This window comes from Acartia tonsa, chromosome 10, assembly GCF_053477335.1.
Source record: "Acartia tonsa isolate MP-2025a chromosome 10, ASM5347733v1, whole genome shotgun sequence".
In the NCBI taxonomy this organism is placed as follows: domain Eukaryota; kingdom Metazoa; phylum Arthropoda; class Copepoda; order Calanoida; family Acartiidae; genus Acartia; species Acartia tonsa.
In genome coordinates this window covers 11,218,779-11,238,376 of record NC_137269.1, presented here as the reverse complement: position 1 = coordinate 11,238,376, position 19,598 = coordinate 11,218,779, and the positions used below count along the sequence as shown (strand labels likewise).

Below are 19,598 nucleotides of genomic sequence, written 5' to 3'. Positions count from 1 at the left end.
TCTGAAATTATGAAATTTCTATCAGTTATGAAAAGCACATGAAATATATAATAATAAATATTATTGAATGACTTAGTATAAAGATTATTACATCAAAAATACAAATATTCAGAAAGCAGACAATTACATGACTTGATTACATTTTAAAAGCAAAGCTTTACTAGGTATTACTGGAAATAGAAATATTATAAAAATTTACAATCTTAACTTCATTAAAAATATACATACAGTTTCAAAATACAAAATTATGGGTACAAAAGGTAAAAAAATCGTTTCTTTAAAAGAAAAATATTGATTTTGAAAAATCGGACAAATAAAAATGATAAAAAGAGCTGAGGTGAAATCTTAAAAAAAACTTTTGCCTCACTAAAATTTTAGTGGGGCAAAATTAACCCCTCAAAATTTTTAGCGAGCCCCACTAATTTTAAAAGGGCTAACTGATTTTAGTGAGGCAAATTTTTTTAAAGAATTCACCTCTGTTATGGTAAAATTCTTGTTATAAAATGAAATAAATAAATAATTTAAATAGGTTAACTTAGTACCTAAATTACATGAATATTAACAATTTTGGTTCACAATCTGAAATCACAGTAAAAGAAATTAAATCTTGTAAGAATATAATTAGAGCATGCTACAAATTGTTAAAATACTGCAAATCAAGCAATTTGAAAGCACATGAATAAAAAATTTACGAAATTTACCTACTAAGGCAGATTTTTAAATAATAGGGTTAAATACTCACGGTAACTTGGAGGTTTTAACCATACAAAGGCTAAGTACAAATTGCAGTAACCAAAAGGATATAACACCTTCAGAAAAAAAAAATCACAGTTCAAAATTGTTCCATATTAGAGAAACTGAATACAAACTTTTAGGGTTCTACTCCTATTCTAAAGTCTTAAAACGCACACTTTTACGGAATTCTGCTAAAGCTACCTCCCCCTTTTTCATTACATTAAAGGCATTTCAATAAATGTGGATTTTTTAAACAAGCTAAAATATTGCGAGACAATTTTTTTCTTCAGACGTGAAATCCTTTCTATAACTGTATTATTTGTACTTAGTAATTTAGGAAGGGGGAGCTTTGGTTAGGCGTTTTCTGCCCCTGTTGGGCATCGCAGGTTTGGCAAATTTTGGCTTCATATCCTGGGGTATGGGATGCAACTCATTCTACATTTTTACATTTTTGTACTCATTTATAAACTTTGTTAGGTACATAAATAAATGATCTAAACTTTAGGTTCGCTGGGACAGATAAAGGTAAAAACTAACAACCTTTTGGTCCTTTACCTTAAAATGCCTATCGAGCACTGAAAAATGTTAAAGTGAAATAAAAATAGGATAGAGTACCCAATTTAGGCGAATTATTCCACTTTTCAAAATATTAAAATTAAATTTTGTCCCTGAATCTTCAATTGAAAAATGTGTACATTAAACATTCCTGTAGGAAAGCCTCAGTAAGTTCAGATCCTTCTTCTATCTCAACTTTTCTAAACAAATAAAAGTTGTTAAATAACAAGGTTGACAACATCCATAAAAGCGAAGCTCTGAAACGGTAGGACAAACGAACAGTAACATTTGTTTAAGGACATAAGTACACTTTTAGGACTTGATTATTAGATGCTTCATTTTCAAGATTGTGCCTTGTTGTAAAAGAATTAATATTCCAAAAATCAGAAGAATAGGACAAATGAATTTATCACATAAACAAGGATGACAACATCCATAAAAGCGAAGCACTGAAACGGTAGGACAAACGGACATTAACACTTGTATAGTTTCTGAACTGAAAAATCGGAACATAAATATATAAATGTCGAATCAAAATTGTAGGTAAATTTGTTGATAAACTGCTTAGAAACAGGATAATGTTTATGGACATACTTACACTTTTGGACTTGATTATAGAGTTGCTTCGCTTATAATATTGTTCTTTGTTGTCCCAGGAATCAATATACCAAAAATCAGATCAAACGGATAATTAAAACACTTGAAAATTTGTTGTTAAAAAAGTAGAAAAATCAACATGTTTAAAATGGACGTACGGACATTCTGGTAATGATTATTGAGTTGCTACGCTTTCTAAATCGTACCCAACTACTACAGGAATCATTATGCAAAGTTTGAAATCGATAGGACAATTCTAACATGCCTAAATTAACGAATAAAAGCTATCTATCTCGGACGGACGGACGGACGGACGTACGGACGGACGGACGGACCGACCCTAATTATAGAAAAGCTTCGCTTTTAAAAATTGTTGCCAAAAAGGCTAAAAATCAATAAGACAAAAATTGAGAAAAAAGGGAAAAGAAATATATAAGACTAGGACAACAGGGATCTAAATGATAAGACAATGAACGATAAATCAATGTTCATTCCCAAAGATAATACAGAAAATTGCCCCCTTTTGATATGATTATAACTAAATAGTAGTTGAAACGTTTGGACACTCAACTTTATAAACTAACCAATCAAAATTCAATAAAAGTTGCCAAAGTTATTAATGTTAAGTCAACAAATAAGAAAACTTTCATTGTAAAACTTTGGGGATAGCTATAACAGCCAAATTTCCCTCCTAAAAGTAAGATGTATGTATGGATTGGGTACACCAATTATAGCGCTTCTAAAAACTGACTGTTCAACGGTTATGTAACATACCTTGAAATTTCAATGTTGAATTGGTTTTCAATGGTATCAACAAGCGAGTTCTTACAACTAGAGTACAACATTCTCTCCTTGATGGATACACTGTAGCCAGGCATAGAGTAGATAAACAGAATACTGGAGGTGGCTTCATTCTAAAAAAAATAAGATACTTGACATAATTAAATTTCAATGATAAATTAAATATTTGCGCAACGTTTAGTTTTTCTTCATATAAACTATATCATGTGTGTAAATCTATTTTTTCACTCTCCTTGTGAATGATTGACATATACGATCACACATTCAAAAGTTAACTCAAAGTTCTTAATCCAACGAATAAAACTTTTGGTACCAGTGTGATTTACAATTTTAAGTCCCCTCTAAACCTGCATATTACAAACACACAAGCCCAATGATCTTACAAAACTTTGAAAAAATTTAACTTATCAGTCATTTTAAAAATATTTCTACAATTCAAATTAATCTTATTTAAAATTAAGCTGCATTGTTTATGCACATAATTATCCTTGTTCTTTTTGTACCTTAAAAACATGTTTGTATCTGAAGAGGTGATATCTAGCAGAATCATTTGGCACAAGCTTGGTCAACTCCTCTGCATTATAGACACCCTGTAAATAGAGAATTATGTAAATACAAAATGAAGAATAGCCCAGGGTAAGCGCATCGTAGGTAAGAGCCCCGTAGGCAAAGGATAAATAAACTCCAAACCCCAAAACATTATTAGGGGGGGGGGGGGGGGAGGAGAGGGTATCTGTGCTCAACAGGCAGCTTGTGTGAAATCACCTTAATAATATCCTATTATATAAAGTAGTAAGCGTTTTTTGTCTGTCCCGAAAGATCTCGCTAACAGCTAAACCGATATTGTTCTCCTTTACAGGGAAGCTTCTTATAGGTCCTGGGAAGGTTTTAAACTAATTTTGGGTAGGGTGTGTTCACCTCCCTCCCACCCAAAAAAACTTTTTTACTTACTCTTCTAAACTCAAATTTAAAATGGGATGAGGTCGACTATTCCCCCTCCTACTTTAAGTGCCCCTAGAGGCTTCAAGGGGCTTAGCCGCTAGTTGTAGTAAAAGGGATAAAAAAGGTCATAAAATGAATAAAAACAACAATTTAAATATATTTGAGGCTCAGGCTGTAAAGTTTTATCTTTTTACCTTTTTCTTCAAGAGTATTTTTTCACCGGGTATATCAATTGCCAACTGAACATAATCAGAAGCCTGTGACCTGAATACAATTACAATTCAAAGTACCGAATATCTTTCATCAGCTGAGATTCATCCGAACGTTTAAAGGCGATATCATATTTTATTCTCAATCAAGAACCCATAACAAGCTAAATAATTCAAACCAATGTGCTTATAGGAACCTCAAATCAGTTTACAAGTTAATGTATTAATGGATATAGAATATAGGGTATAAGTGGATATTATAACAAGAGAAAATTGTCGTCAACTTAGGTTGCAATATCCCCTTGCATTTATTGGTCGGGCCGTTTATCCAGTAAGAGGGGAGGGGATTAAGGAGATTGTTATTTTAGCCGGCTACAGAGTTCTTTTCATCTTAAAGCAATAATATCTGGTGTAAGATCCAAGTAATAATAAATAAATTATTTTTTCTTTAATGCTGCTTAAATTATATATGAATAAATCAGCTTTGAAATTTTAGAAAACCTATTAAGTGAAATGTACCAACCTGAAAGATTCCAGAGCTGTTTTAGCCTCTGGAACCATAGGAAACATGAGGGAAGTCATTGTCTGTTGTTTTGTATCCACACCAATATCAACCCTAGTTTCTGTTTCTTTAATTTCCTGAAACAAAATTTAGATGAAAGTATTGGTTAATAAGGTTTTCCGGTTATTGGAATAGATGTATAAACAAGGATGACAACATCCATAAGTAGCGACGCACCAAAACCATAGATAGACAAACAGAAAAAACGAGTCATGCAGAATACCTATGTTGTTTTAAAAAATGAAAATGAACAGAAAATAAAAAAAGGACTTGTGTCTCTTGTAGCAAGTACGACCGAGAGACCGACAAAACAATGTATAGACTAGACATAATGTGCACAGATTATTGGAATCTTTACTCAAAATTTCAGCTGTCTATCTTAAATGGCAGCCGAGAAAATCAATTTTACCACTTAGCGTCACAGACTGACCGATGGACTGAATTACAGATTAGCTTTTCTACTAAAAATAAAGTTGGTCTTAAATCTAATTCTAGAAAAAAAACACCATCTTTACCTTCATTTCTAGCTCTTCTTTTGAAAGAACACAGGTGCTATCTTCCCCATTGGATTGAACATGTTTCTGGTAGCCACGCAGGGTTAGTTCTTCTCGCGTGCTTGCAAAATATTCGTCCTTGATCTGCCCCTGTCCAAATTCTTTCTTCAGGGTGGCTTTGGTTGAGGCGTACAACATTTTCTGTCTGTGAAATAAATGGTATAAAACAGATTTTCTTTTTCTTGATTTTTTGAAGATTTTCGAGAAAAACAACAATACCTTCATGAAACTTTTATTAAAAAAGGTGCCTGTTGCAATCTTAGGCAAGAAACAAACATCAAAATTGTATATTTCAGTTACTTAATTTAATTATAGAACAGCTTTGCTAGGTGAGTAACTAACAAATTTGAAGTGACTATTTTCTTGGTAGGCATTTAAAAATTTTTAATTTTCCCATCTCATTCGTTAGAAGCTACTCTACATCTGTTCATTAAATCTCAATGTCCGTATTTCCATTAATTGTTTTGTGCTTTACTAATGTGGATGTTGACATCCTTATTTAATTTATGTACAGGGTGAGTCAGAAAAAACTGAGTTTTCCGATTTTCTGATACAACCAGTAGGAATATGGAAAAAACAATTATAGGTTCTTGTTCTCTATAAAAAAATACATTAAACTTAGAAAAGGTGTTTTTGAATATCTTCTAAAACAACGGTGCTTTTTAGAGCATAAAAATTCCAAAAAGTGTGTGTGATGACTTTTTCGGCCATTATTTTGTACTTTTTAGGTAGATTTATTTATAATAAAAAATGTCTACCATTCTAAAAAGATTAACAAACATATCTTTTGATTAATAAAATTTTTATTCAACAGATTGTAAATATTTAACATCTTAAAAATACAATTTATTTAAATTAAATTATCACATTATAAATCAAACGTTTTGTTGTAATCTTTTGTTAAGATTTGATTCCCCATAACCGGAAAACCAGCTCATGACCTCAAATACTTCATATTGTTACCTAAATTCCTCCCCCCTCCCCCTGAATTTCCCTATATTTGGTGCAAGACAGGATTTAATCTCCAAAATCTCCGCCCCCTTTTGACAAATTATACTTGTGTGTTATAATCCATCATAAAAACTTCATTTAAATAGGGTAGGGTTTCTAAAAGGCATTTTTATTTTGAAAATTCAAACCTTGATAACTTTTTTATCTTAAGAGATTTTTTTGTCAAATAAAAAGGTTTTTTTCTCTTTTTACTATAAGCTACGTTATTATAGAAGATTCTTTTAAACCACATGCATCACAATCAAGAAATATGAAAAAATGACAAATTGCAGTATTCTAAAAATGCTTTTGTGAGGAGCCAAAAAGCATTTCACCTTTAAAACTCATTAAAGTACTTTTCTTAGACTTTTTTCGAAATAAAAATTGAAATTTAAAGATTTTTTTTATACAAATTAGATGAGTTATTTTAATTTTTCTTGATCAACATTTTTCACACAAGGCATTTTTTGACACCATACACCTATCATAGAGGCCGCATTTTTAGAGATAATGAAAAACACCTTTTACAAGTTTGATGTGCTTTTGTACAGAGAACAAGGACATATAACTATTTTTTCTGTATTCCTTCTGATTGTTTCTAAAAATCGAAAAACTCAGTTTTTTCTGACTCACCCTGTATATAGTATTACCATTTTGTCTCTTGGTATTAAAAGTAGTAAGAGAATTATTATTTTATTCATAAAATGTTTTATATTCCTTGTATGCGCATCATCAGGGCTCCAGGAGATCAACAACCACAGATAGTTACCAAAGCTGTCCTGTTCATTATACCATTTCAGTTTTGTTTACAATATTTGTGCTTTCCCTCACAGTGCCTGACGAGCACTGGAAACCCCATGCACAGCCAAAATAAGTAACTCTTTGTTGCTTTCCCTTTTGACAGGCTTTGCCTTTCAAAATTCTTAAATTATTCGTTTACAAAGTAAAGTTTGTTTATTGTTAAAACATTAAGATTGTTTGGATTTGTAGTAATTTTTAAGTAAATACCCAATAATTTAGAACTTTATGTGAAACAAAATCATGAGTAGTACCTAAGGGCTTCAACAGAATTTAAAAAGTATAAGTCCTCTAAAAACCAGAGAGAGAGAGAGAGAGAGAGAGGGGGGGGGGCAATGTGCTGTTTATTACACTAGTCCTCAAAGTTTTAAAATAACGTTTTCTAATTAGTTGGTTTAACAACTTTTGGGACATTAGAGAAGTTCGATTGGTTGTTTTATTAAGTTGAGTGTTCAAATGTTTAAACCACTAATTTTAATCTACAGAAGGGGAGGTTTTGTGTATCATTATTGGGGGAATACATCAATTTATCGGCCATTGTATAGCCCTTTAGATTCCTGTCTAAAAACAGCTAGATACAGAGTTGCTACGCTAAAAAAAATTGGGAATGGTTTCCTTGTCATCTAGTCTGAAAAGAAAATATGTTGGTTGTAGTGGGTCAACCAAAGGTAGTATGTAATTGTCCCAATCTTCCTCCCAGTTGTTAGAACCTTCACGGGACTCCTGGTATAAATAAGGAAATTAGACTGTTTTTCTTATAAATTACATCTAGTGACAACAAACGAACTATATATGGTTAGGATACCCCGCAGGGATAGTACTCCGTTGGGATAGGTCCCACAGGGTTTCATCCTTAACATAGCTTAAATACATTTATCTAATTCTGATGATGAAACATTCAATAAAGGCATTCAATTTAAAATTTGTACTTTAAACCTTTGCAAAAAAAGTAATAAAATGAATATCCTTTTAAATTTTAACCTATGCAGCATTGAGAATATTGTATAGAACATAACAAGGATGACAACATCCATAAGTAGCGAAGCACAAAAATTATGTATAAGAATTTAAAGATTAGTTGTCAAAAACATGTATATTGGGGAAAATCACGAAACCTTTTCAACATTTGTTTTAAATTTTTTAATACTTATACATCAGTACTATGACTAACAGCCTGACGGTCAAAGTAAATTACATACTGGATGCTCAAAACAACGGGAAATTTAATTCTGATATTTTTAACTAAAATAAATTTTGAAATCGGACCATAAACACCAAAGATATGAGGAAAAATGTGAAAAATATAAAAATAGCCAAAAACCTGCAAAAAGGCAGTCTGACCGCCATTTATGTTTTCTTGAAAAGACATGAAATTTAATTTTGATATCTATAACTGAAAAAATTTTGGAAATCGGACCATAAACACCAAAGGTATGGATAAAAATGTGAAAAATACAAAAATAGCCTAAAACCTGCTTAAAGGCAGTCTGACCGTAATAGTTGTTTTCTTGAAATAACAGGAAATTTTATTTTGATATCTAAAACTGAAAAAAATTTGGAAATTGGACCATAAACACCAAAGATATGGAGAAAAATATGAAAAATACAAAAATAGCCTAAAACCTGCTAAAAAGCGGTCCGACCGCCATTGATGTTTTATAGTTATTTGGGCTCCCATGGGAATGTTGTCAAAAAATTTCAGCCTTTTATCTTTTATAGGAGCCGAGAAAATCACGTTTCCCCCAAACTAAGACAGACGGACATACGGACATTTCAAATTATAGAGTAGCTTCGCTACTAAAAAGTTCAACCCCTATTTGAATCATTTTATTGAAAATTATAGGAATCTATTATTTCTAATCCCTACCATTGCAAATATAATTATAGGGAATAAAGGATGAAGATAAAATTTTTTTTACGTTTTTTTTCATCCTCAAATATTTTTTTCCCAAGGGAGAGAAAAAAGAAATGTCTTGCTACAATTTTAGTGGTGTTTATATGGGAATGTGTATTGTATAGTGTATAGTGTATACCTCTAATTCAAGCTGAGGTTGTGCACTCGAGGATATACAAATCTTAATCAGCCTATATCTCCCATCACGACATTTACTTAGAAAATTATTCAACTTCTCACTAGCTGTTATACCCGACTGGTTGGACATTTTTTTATCTGAAATTTTTATCTTTATTTTATTTATGATTTCTTCTATTTATATTTTATAACTATATTTCGACTGATTATTAAACTAACAATTCGAACAGTGTTTATTTCTTACTATTTTCATTATCTTATTAAAAATGTGGTTAATAAATATTGATTTTTTTATTAGGCTTGAAACAATATATCTCATTACTGACTAAGCTGAAATAAAGCTTGTGTTTAAAACAGAGTATGTAAGAAATTCAGATCTTAAAACACTATTCAAAAATGGAACAATCTTAATAAATATGCTTTGAATCCACAAAAATTCTTAACAAAGGGACTAATGAACACTGAAAATAAATCAAAAGTCAACGCCGTTTTTAAACATAAAGATCTTTGTAAACAAAAAGCATATTAAAACAATACAAAAGCTGGAGACAATTAGCCGGAGCCGCCGAATGAGGGGGAGCCAGTGCCCCAGGCACCCCATGGCCTGTGGTCCCTGGGGAAGTCGTCGGGCAGTTCCTTCAACTTCTGGGCCTTGTCGTTATTCATCCATGCGGGAGCGGTTTCAACTGGAGCAGGTCTGATTTACCAATGTAATGCTGATCTTAATGATCTAGAAGCATCTAAGGGGCCAAGGGCACATTAAGAGGGTGGAGGGGGGGGGGGGGGGTAAGTCGTCCCCTCACTTAAAATTCAATTAGTTTTTTTTTAGGGTACATTTTTTGAGGGAAGGTTGCTTTCCTTGGAAGAGGGTGGTAGTAGCATCCCACCTTTATAAAAACCTTCTTTTGGCCTTTAAGAAGCTTCACTGTAGTAAACCATATCGGTATATCAGTTACAAACAGACAGACAGAAATCCTGTGACTTTTATATATTAGAAGAGTAAAGCTTTTCCAAAAGTATTACACATAAAGTAGTCTAACGTTGGACTTCGTTTTTAACTAAATTGGCTATTAACAGTATGTAAGTTTTTTGTTAGTTTGTTATTTCTTCAGGTCAGGTTAGGAAATGGTACTGGATATCCCAGCAAAGTTGGAGCACTATAAATATAGGACCCGTAGAGTTATGGCACCTAGCAGTAGTTAGACATAGAGAAAAAGCTGTCACTAACAATATTTTTAATTAATTTTGTTTTAAATGGAGGGGGGAGGGGGGGGGGGCTTAAAAAAATTTAAGATACTTCAACCTAGATAAAAGAATCAGCATTGAACATTCCTGTCAGTTGCATGAATCTTGGGCAGACAGAAGTAACCATAGTCGGGACGTTCAATGCCCAAGTTCTCCAAAACACATGCATCAAAAGCAGCCTAAATTAAATAATTTATCCATCATGATGACCATATTTTTCCAAAAATAACACTGAAAATATAAGAATAATCCAAACAAAGGAAGGGGTGGTGCACTCTTAATGCTATTTTGCAAAGTTATGTTTTAACTTTTTAAGGCTTTAAAAATTTAAGAATAGAATCCTAAAATTAGGCATAGTGGTTATTTAAGAAGGTATAATGTGAAACTGTTGAGAAATATGATGCAGTAAGGTAACAACTCTTCAAGTCTTTTTTTAAACAATTATAAATTTTAGGCAAGTTATATTGTTTCAGTTGAAACTTAAGTTGTTGAAAGTTGTAGTTCAAAAAAAAACTTTAGGGGTGATTTTTTTGGAGGGTGGAGTTTCTTTCCCCAAAAATAGTTTTAAACCTTCCGTAGACCTTAAAATTTTCACTGTAAACAACAACCAAATATGTTCAGAGGTTGGCGAGATCCTTCGCTACAATCAGAAAGACAGACAAACATCCCAGGGAAGGAGTGAACATTGGGCTGTTTATTACACTAGTCCCCAAAGTCATATAATACGATTTCTTATAAATTGGCTTAACAACTTGGGGCCTTTCATTGAATTTTGATTTGTTGGTTTAATTAGTTGATAGTCCAAACGTTTCAACTTCTAATATTCTGCAAACATCCTGTTACTAAAGATAAAAACTTTAACTTTACCTGGGTCTTTCTGCACCTTACAAAGTTATAATTGGAGGAGCTTCTCTCCAGGCAAGTGGCATGCGAAGTAAACTCAGATGCACAGGATTTCTAGATTTAGATCTGATTCAGTTCAAGGGAAAGGGATGCTGGTATCGATTACTTTCAAAGTGTATAAACTTTGTTTTAAGGCTGCTTGCAACCAACCGGCTAAACGGGATTTTCATACCAAAACCTCGCTATAACAGCCTTTAAACTTAACGTTATAAAATAATCGATTCCAATGCACAATGCATAATGTGTTCAGATAAACCATAGCTTATGTACAAAGAATAATTTTAGAGATGATTTTAATATGAAGTCTTCTTTCAGTAACTTGATTTTTATCAGTTAAATTCGAAAGGCTAAGTTAAACCTCTAATGTTTGCGTTAACAAAAAAAGATAAAATACTAGTTACCTTAACCGCCTTAAAGAAGTTGTAAGAACAGCTAGTGACCTCCTTGCCCTCCTTGATGCAAGCCCTGGGGTCATTAGTCTCATCCCTAAATAAATATACAACACATGAATGGATATAGAATAGGTATAATACTTGGTAATTATGACAGGAGAAAAATTGTCGTTAATTTAGGTTCCTAACATAGACATCACTTGATTATTTATTGGTCATTCCGGTCATCCTGTAAGAGGGGAGGGGATGGGTTACAGGGGGCGGATTGGGGGAATTGTTATTTTTACCAGCTCAAAGTTTCACTTAATTAGAGTGCATGATAATCTGGTGTAAGAGAAACTCCTCTACCAATAACGAAATATACCTGCAAAGCATAAATTCATTGTTTTGAGCTTCACAATATTTTCCCATATGGAAGGAGCCAGCTCTCAGGGCGGGGGTACCAAGGGGAACCTAAAATAGAATAATAAAACTCTTGCTCTCAGGGAGGGGGACCAAGGAGAACCTAAAATAGAATAATAAAGCACTAGCTCTCAGGGAGGGGGGGATCAAGTAGAACCTAAAATAGAATAATAAAGCTTAGCTCTCAGGAAATTGTACCAAGGGGAACCTAAAATAGAAAAATAAAGCTATAGCTCTCAGGAAGGGGGTACCAAGGGAAACCTAAAATAGAATAATAAAGCTATAGCTCTCAGGGCGGGGGTACCAAGGGGAAACTAAATTGAAATAATAAAGCTCTAGCTCTAAGGGAGGGGTACCAAGGGGAAACTAAATTAGAATAATAAATCTCCAGCTCTCAGGGAGGGAGACCAAGGAGAACCTAAAATAGAATAATAAAGCACTAGCTCTCAGGGAGGGGGTACCAAGTGGAACCTAAAATAGAATAATAAAGCACTAGCTCTCAGGGAGGGGGTACCAAGTGGAACCTAAAATAGAATAATAAAGCTCTAGCTCTCAGGGAGGGGGTACCAAGTGGAACCTAAAATAGAATAATAAAGCTCTAACTCTCAGGAAGGAGGTACCAAGGGGAACCTAAAATAGAATAATAAAGCTCTAACTCTCAGGAAGGAAGTACCAAGGGGAACCTAAAATAGAATGAAAATTATACTGGTGAAGTTTTGTTGGTGTAGAAGTGTAAAACTGACCTCCTTAACGGTGAGCTCCTCCTCAGTTGGCAACCAAGTGTCAGCAGTCAGCACCATTATCACTCTAGACAAATACATTACGTCATGTAAAAAATTATGGAGTAGCTGCGCTACTTAAATTAAAAATGAGAATTACACTTTCGTTGATAATAATAAAAAAAATAAAGAGTTTAATTGTTTCTAACCAAAATAACTTAAAATATTAGTAAAGTTTAAAAGGTCATTATTTTTTATAAAATGCAAAAGAAAAAAAATTAAAACAACAACAACCTCACAAAACAAAAATCCTATAAAAACGGGAATGTCATAAAAAAAATTAAATAGATTACAATACAGTATCACAGAATTAACATTTTAAATCTTAGGAATGCCAATATAAAGTTCAATAGGAAATAAATCAGGTCAAGAGCAATTCACGGTGAATCATTGCTGTTGGAATAAATGAAGTAAAGGGAAATATTGCTTATTAATAGGATTTTACAAGACTGGCAGTGCTCAGGATTATGCACAAGTTGCCGGAAACCAGGAAGGTTAAACATTGGTGGCTCCAGAAATATTTCTTGTTATGCTAGATTCAGGAACCTTGTAATAATCCCAGGAACCAGGAAGCAGGAAGCATTCGTCACCAGCAATATTTTACCATGAACTGCACTTAACCCAATTAATCTTATTTTTTATAATACTTAAACAAATTGTTGTTCAGAAGCTGGTTTTAAAGATAAGCTATTAAGATCAAAAAAATATTATAATACTCCTATAATACAATAATATGTGATAAATGATAACATTTACTAAAAAAACATTTTGATAATGTACACATATGGTTTGCACGTTGAGAGTATTTGAAATTTGTGTACTTTTACAATTGTTGCTGTTTAAAAAGTAAAGAATCATTGCTAAAAAATACAAATTAATCTGCCTGTGTAATGAAAAATAAATTAATAACGAGATCACTCTTTCTTAAGCTTTATTGGATCCTGTGAAGTTTCCGTGTTTTCAGCAAAGCACAGCAGATATATAACCAGCCAACATGGCAGAACTAAAACTGTTCCGAGATCATACAGGACATTTCCGTAGATGTAGCTGTCCACTATACTAAACATAACACTCCGCTGCCAGGCTTCTAGTGACCTTAACAATAGGTTTGATCAAATATTCATAACCAAGAAAAAATTGGTATATTTTAAAAACACCAAAATTAGACAAACACTAACTTGTGCTTTATTTCTTGTATTTAATGCTGCTTTGAATTTTTATTATGATAAGACGATGGACGTTAAATTGATATACATCCCCAATGATTGTAAACAAAATTACCCTTTCTTTAGTTTACAAATAATTTCAAAAAATTTAAAACCAACCAATCAATTTCAACAAAGTTTTTGAGAATCGCCCCTTAAGGTGCGTTGCCACGAAGGGGACTATACCCGAAAAGAATAATCACCTAATAGTTAGTTTTTCAATGCCGACAGTAGGAAATGTTCTGACAGTATCAATAGTTGCAGCTAATCCAGCAAGTATTAAAGGATGACATAGTAATGTGTACATTACTAGGCATATGCGACGAAAACCTGAAATTAATTTAGTAGGTAAAATATTTACCTAATACTAGAACATGTTTTAACTTTTTTAGGGCAAAAAAATAAGATTATTATCCTAGATGAACAATCAGACACAATAATATAATATAATATATTTTATAAGGAATATCTAGAACAAGAATATTATTGTTTATATTTAGTACCTAACATGATTGAATTTCATAATACATTGGACGAAATTTTTGGGGATATATTTCCCCAAGCAAAGCTTTATCCTAGAATCTTTATCTGTTTATATCTTAATAACTTATATGAATGAAATGAAAGATGAATATCACAAAATCTAAAATACAAACATTGAATTTGGCAGCTGAAATTTTGAACATCTTGAATATCAAGAAACTTTTTCATAAGTAAGTATCTCTTTTTGAACGGACGAAGAAAGTAAATTGTATAGTTCCTTCGTTACCAAGTACGCTTTATTACTGTTTATTACTGTTTATTACTTTAAACTTCCTAGTAAAAAACTTTTTTTTCTTCAATTTTTGACTAACCTTTTTGAGGACCAACCAGAAGTGCTAGGGGCAGGTACAAAATAGTCAGCAATGTTGTTAAGGATATATTTATCAAAGAACAACATCCTAAAAAAAAACAATTTTATACATTAACACACTAAAATGCTTTAAAAATAAAAACTATCTAGTAAGCTAAGAATGTTTCGGCACCCTTGTAGGAAGGGAAGTCTAATCAGTCATGGAGTAGTAAACTCAACTAGAATAGTTATAAAACTTCATAGGACATATATGAGATGATATATTGAAAAAGAGAACCATATCGGTTCAACGGTAAGCGAGATCCTTCGGTAAAAACAGACACACACAGATTCTGTTACTTTTATGTAAGAATTTTTTTAAAAATATGAAGAAAAAAACTTTAATCTGACCTGCAATGGCAGCTAACTCTAAATTTAACAAACATTTTGCAACCTAGAAAAGCAAATCAGTATGACTATATGCACTTTTTAGTAGGTTACGTCTATTAAGCTGATGTTTATTTTTTGCTGATATTCTCCAGAGGTCTTACTTTCGTAACCGCTAGTTCAAGAAAATCAGCAACTATAAATCACAATCAGTGTTCTGGAGCCGGAGCCGGGAGCAGCAACATTTTTGGTGGAGCCGGAGCCGGATCCGGAGCCGTATTTTTCGTTAAAAACGGCTCCGGCTCCGGACTAGCTAAAAATGATTTTTTAAAGTAATATTATAATTTGGCAACGGTCTATTTCCATATAATAAACTGAAAAACTATTGTTACTTAACAAATAGACACACATCCTTCTACTTTTATATAGCTTTAATCAAATAAAAGCAAAATATTTTATATTATTTATTTTATTTTATCAAATTCAATAATGAAAAAAAATGATATATTAATTTTAAGGTAGGAGCCGGAGCCGGAGCTGGAGCCGGAGCCGGAGCCGCATCAAAATTATACGGCTCCGGCACCCTGATCACAATTGTACCTAACGTTTCAAAGCTAGGTAATTTTGTTCGTTGGGTCAAAATCTTATTATCAAATTTTTGTTTAGTAAGTTCCTAGCTATGCGTCCCAACTTTTCAACCAACAATTTCATTTATCATCAATACGGCTGTATATCAATTTATCGTCCAATGTCTTATCCCTTAAGATCCATGGTGAAAGCATTACCTGCCAAGTGCCAGGAGGCAAGGCCAAGTTAGGCCTGCTCAGAAACGGCAAGAGCAGCAAAATGACGGAGAATGAACCAAGACTGAAAAATGTAAATATTATTGCAAGCTATCTCACGTGATATACCTTGATTATTATCATTAGCGAGGCAATTGCAAAAAATATTTAACAAATATCATATTAGAAAAGTGTTTTTGTTTGACAAAAAAAAACAAAGTTACTTCTTCTGTTGATTAAAATTAATGGTGGAAAAGTATGGAGACTGCTAGTTTGGTAAGTTCCAAAGCGTTCCTATCCTCCCTTAGAAAAAGGATGAATATATCCGCTGGATTAAAACCGGTGATCAGCCCTTCTAAATAATCATGTATAGCATCGAATTACACACAACTTCCCACGAATATAAAAATAACAAGGATGACAACATCCATAAAAGCGAAGCACTGAAACGGTAGGACAAACGGACCTTAACACTTGTAGAGTGTCAGAACTGAATAATCAGAATATAAATGTATAAGAGTCAAAGCAAAATTGTAAGTAAATTTGATAAAAAACTGCTTGATACAGGATAATGTTTATGGACATACTTACATTTTTAGGACTTGATTATAGAGTTGCTTCGTTTATTACATTTTACTTTGTTGTCCCAGGAATCAATATACCAAAAATCAGATTAATCCAATGATTAGATCACTTAAAGATTTGTTGTTAAAAAGTTAAAAAATCAACATGTTTGAAATGGACGTAGGGACATTTTGGTAATGATTATAGAGTTGCTACGCTTTCAAAATCGTACCTAACTACTAAAGGAATCACCATGCAAAATTTGAAATCGATAGGTAGGACAATTCTAACATGCCTAAATTAACGAAAAAAGCTATCCGTTACGGACGGACGGACTGACCATAATTATAGAAATGCTTCGCTTTTACAAAATGTCTCACCATATAGGAACAGCATCCTCTGGACCAATCTGGAAGGCCTCCCCGAACTTTGTAGATATAGTGGGGAGGTGGTAGCCCACAAGTCCCAAGAAGTGGACAATAAAAAATATGGGCAGGGTCTTCGTAAAGTTCTCTGGAACTATGAATGGTATCGGTACTTCGGTTATCTCGACTCCCTTAATGTAATAATAATCCTTATATAAAAGTAGCAGGATTTTTAATAGTCTATTTGAGTCTTTGTAGCGTTAGATCTCATGAACTGAACACTAAATTTATATGTTCTCCTTTACAGTGAAGCTAATAAATTATAGGTCCAGGTAAGAATACCATCACCATTCAAAGAAAAATAGACACCGGAAAAAAATGCCTACTCCATCTTTAAAAAAAATATTTTTTACTTATCTATAAAAAAATTATTACAAAATCACCTTTTTATCATTCAGCTTTGCCAACAAGGTGAACCATATTCCAAGTGCGGAGATGAGAAAGCTAATAGCTAGTAAACCAAACATTGGCATGTACATACCAATAGATATATACCTACAAAAATAAAAGATCATATGGGGCATGTTTCTATGATTTTAAATAAAATGTTGCTAATCCATAAAAGCCTGTTTTACTGTATAACCAACCACTCTACACAAATCAAATAAATCTTAGAAATAATAATACCTACTGCCGCTGCAAAGAAGGTAGAAGAAGAAAGACTGATGAAATCTTTCCAGAAGATTATTTAAACTTCTGAAAACCCCCTCTACAATTCTCCCCAGAACATGGAAGTCAGCCTTGACACGTCCTTTTCTCTTTTGATACACTCCCTCCAAGGTTACAGCTTCAATGCCAAACCTAAAATGATTAGAAAAATATTCCTTACCAATAAGGTTTTACCTATTATTCTAAATAAAAGTTTAAAAAAAACTTTTAAACAAACAATAAAAAAGAAGAGAAATAAAAAATCAGTGTCGCCAAAATTTACTACTATACCTGTGAAAGAGACCATGGTTGCCGGATGGAACGCCAGTGCTTTGTGACGACATCATGCTTAACATTGTACTTAGTGATCTCATGTAACCTTTGTAGCTTTCAGGTCGGGGATGATCTTCCACTCCTGAAAAATTAGCAATTAGAATAGGCTTACCTTTAGCATTTTGCGACCCAAACATTTAAAATAAATCACCTCCCAAAAACATGATATACGTATTTACAATACGGTCCTAGGGGCATTTAAGGGAAGGGGGCGGGGAAAAGTCGACCCTCAACTTTCGCTTATAGGAGTGGGGGAGGTTCTGGCATTCTTTGGTTAGATGGTTTTGAGGCAAGTATAAACCTTGACTGGGCCTTTAAGTGGTTCCCTCTCCCAATAAACCTTCCCAGGACCTATGAGAAGCTACATTGTAAAGGAGAACCACATCAGTTCAGTGGCTACAGAGATCCGTCTGTACACACAAACAGACCATTTAGATATCCTGTTACTTTAATATAAGAATTAAATGTTATGTTATGAGCTACCTTGAAACATGGGATAAAGACCCTCTCTCATGATCAGCCTGTTCACCAAGTTTACAAGATCAAGATTTGGTAACTGCCCATTCAAACCTTCAACCTAGATAAATAATAATAAGTGCTTTCACAGATAATTTTTATCTAGAGAAGGGTTAATTTTGGGGATTTTAAGATCCCGCAGAAAAGCTTGAATGCTTCACAACAAAATAAATAAGGTACCTTGACATTAAGATGTGTAATATCAGGAGTCTCAATCTCCAGGTTGATGGCCGCCTGGATGGATCCTGCCCTGCCAGGCAGCTTCCCAGGTTTGATACTGCCATCTCCGTAGCTGACTCCATGATAGGCTTCTAGCCACGCCTGTACCCCGAGGAATTCGTGTTCGGTGATTAGAAAGATTACATCCTTTGCCCAATAAATCTAAAAAAAAGAATGGTAAATGTATAACTGTACTGTAAGATCTCTAAAATTACTAGAAGTTGTAAAGAAATTATGTTACTCGACAACAATTTTTCACAACACTAGGTGTATAGGAAGATTTTTACTGAAGAATATTAGTTAATCTTATCTATTTTAACAATTTGTATAAATATAATTTAAATGTTTTATATGTTACTTTACCTGATTTCTGAAAAACTTTGCGGCTGCCAGGATGATGGCAATCCCGGCATCTGTGCTCTGGTGCGGCGAGTTTGGTGGTCGGTGCGGCGCACTAAGAACCAGCGCTTCTGTACTGGCCGACTAGATATGGGAAAGTGTTGTTAAAATTCATAGCAAAGAGAAAAATCCTCGGTCCTTTCCCACATATTGTTTATCGAGAACTGAAACTTATCCCCACCCTCCCATTATCTTTTTAAAAATTAGAATATGGCAGTGGGGAGATATTTTACTTAAGTCTAACCCATGGGGTCTACAAATTACACAATATAATCTAAGTAATAAATAAACTGAAAAGAAAAACTTTCCTCTACTCCCTAATTTTCAATTTATTCAAAAAAAAGGGATTAGGAAGGGTTTTCTGTGCTCAACAAGGCTCTTTGAGGGAAAACACAACATTCTCTTAATAAGACTCAAATTATAATACAGAAAAAGGAAATAATACCCTTTGGAGACGATAAACAAATCTCAAAATCCCCTGTTATACTATTTTTAAGAACCAAAACATACTCTTACCTTCGGTGCTCTTAAAATTGCATAAACATTGCTTCCAGTGAATGTATTATTGGCCAAGGGGTATCCAAGTTCGAATTCTTGCCTTTAATGAAAATTTAATGTTAGGTTACAAACGATATTAGATTCAATGAAAACTTGCAAAGTTGCATTAAAAAAATGTTTACTATTCTTCTATATATAGACGTAAAATTCCTTGGAACACCTTGATTTATGTCTTAAATTTTCCGATATGACTTCAAATCCGAATAATGTTCGCTGGATTAGAACCGGATCTAA

At 33.2% G+C, this 19,598-nt stretch overlaps 3 protein-coding genes across 7 annotated transcripts in view; all 3 read right to left on the bottom strand.

The window, feature by feature from the left end:
* Window positions 1-8,909, bottom strand: twf (twinfilin actin binding protein). Of its 5 annotated transcripts, XR_013882885.1 has the most exons (12): window positions 8,777-8,909; window positions 7,361-7,466; window positions 6,665-6,726; window positions 4,917-5,102; window positions 4,363-4,478; window positions 3,825-3,894; window positions 3,192-3,278; window positions 2,662-2,801; window positions 1,444-1,490; window positions 743-1,172; window positions 475-579; window positions 1-332 (listed from the first exon to the last, which is right to left on the bottom strand). XR_013882885.1 is itself a non-coding variant. In XM_080173470.1 (10 exons), exons 1-10 carry the CDS (start codon window positions 8,903-8,905, stop codon window positions 1,069-1,071), a joined length of 1,047 nt encoding a protein of 348 aa, XP_080029596.1. In that variant the 5' UTR covers window positions 8,906-8,909; the 3' UTR covers window positions 1-1,068. The 5 variants fall into 5 exon arrangements, 1 of the variants encoding a protein (XP_080029596.1); XR_013882883.1 differs by having other exon boundaries at window positions 1-344; window positions 475-1,172; XR_013882882.1 differs by having other exon boundaries at window positions 475-1,172.
* On the bottom strand, window positions 8,905-13,246 carry ND-19 (NADH dehydrogenase [ubiquinone] 1 alpha subcomplex subunit 8). Its single transcript, XM_080173472.1, has 7 exons — window positions 13,101-13,246; window positions 12,461-12,889; window positions 11,680-11,768; window positions 11,325-11,409; window positions 10,888-10,977; window positions 10,111-10,199; window positions 8,905-9,475 (listed from the first exon to the last, which is right to left on the bottom strand). Exons 2-7 carry the CDS (start codon window positions 12,536-12,538, stop codon window positions 9,328-9,330), a joined length of 579 nt encoding a protein of 192 aa, XP_080029598.1. The 5' UTR covers window positions 12,539-12,889; window positions 13,101-13,246; the 3' UTR covers window positions 8,905-9,327.
* GAA1 (glycosylphosphatidylinositol anchor attachment 1) overlaps window positions 12,524-19,598 on the bottom strand; it is a 9,410-nt gene continuing 2,335 nt past the window's right edge. The window contains exons 4-16 of the mRNA XM_080173469.1: window positions 19,323-19,404; window positions 18,771-18,890; window positions 18,369-18,569; window positions 18,156-18,249; window positions 17,631-17,754; window positions 17,319-17,492; window positions 17,075-17,186; window positions 16,647-16,822; window positions 15,706-15,787; window positions 14,945-14,987; window positions 14,556-14,642; window positions 13,905-14,031; window positions 12,524-13,591 (exon numbers count right to left, since the gene is read on the bottom strand). Coding sequence (XP_080029595.1) covers window positions 13,411-13,591; window positions 13,905-14,031; window positions 14,556-14,642; window positions 14,945-14,987; window positions 15,706-15,787; window positions 16,647-16,822; window positions 17,075-17,186; window positions 17,319-17,492; window positions 17,631-17,754; window positions 18,156-18,249; window positions 18,369-18,569; window positions 18,771-18,890; window positions 19,323-19,404 — 1,603 coding nt within the window. The 3' untranslated portion in view covers window positions 12,524-13,410. The remainder of the gene's footprint in view (window positions 13,592-13,904; window positions 14,032-14,555; window positions 14,643-14,944; window positions 14,988-15,705; window positions 15,788-16,646; window positions 16,823-17,074; window positions 17,187-17,318; window positions 17,493-17,630; window positions 17,755-18,155; window positions 18,250-18,368; window positions 18,570-18,770; window positions 18,891-19,322; window positions 19,405-19,598) is intronic.

Coding starts and splice junctions, on each gene's coding strand:
- twf (XM_080173470.1), bottom strand. CDS start 8,905: ATGTCCAACCAGTCGGGTATAACAGCTAGTGAGAAGTTGAATAATTTT. Junction 3,895..4,362: donor ACAGCTCTGGAATCTTTCAG/GTTGGTACATTT, acceptor AATTGTATTCAG/GTCACAGGCTTCTGATTATG. Junction 1,491..2,661: donor TTCAACATTGAAATTTCAAG/GTATGTTACATA, acceptor TTATTTGTTTAG/AAAAGTTGAGATAGAAGAAG.
- ND-19 (XM_080173472.1), bottom strand. CDS start 12,538: ATGTATTTGTCTAGAGTGATAATGGTGCTGACTGCTGACACTTGGTTG. Junction 11,769..12,460: donor AGGAGCTCACCGTTAAGGAG/GTCAGTTTTACA, acceptor ATTCTATTTTAG/GTTCCCCTTGGTACCCCCGC. Junction 9,476..10,110: donor CCCAAGATTCATGCAACTGA/CAGGAATGTTCA, acceptor ACATTGGTAAAT/CAGACCTGCTCCAGTTGAAA.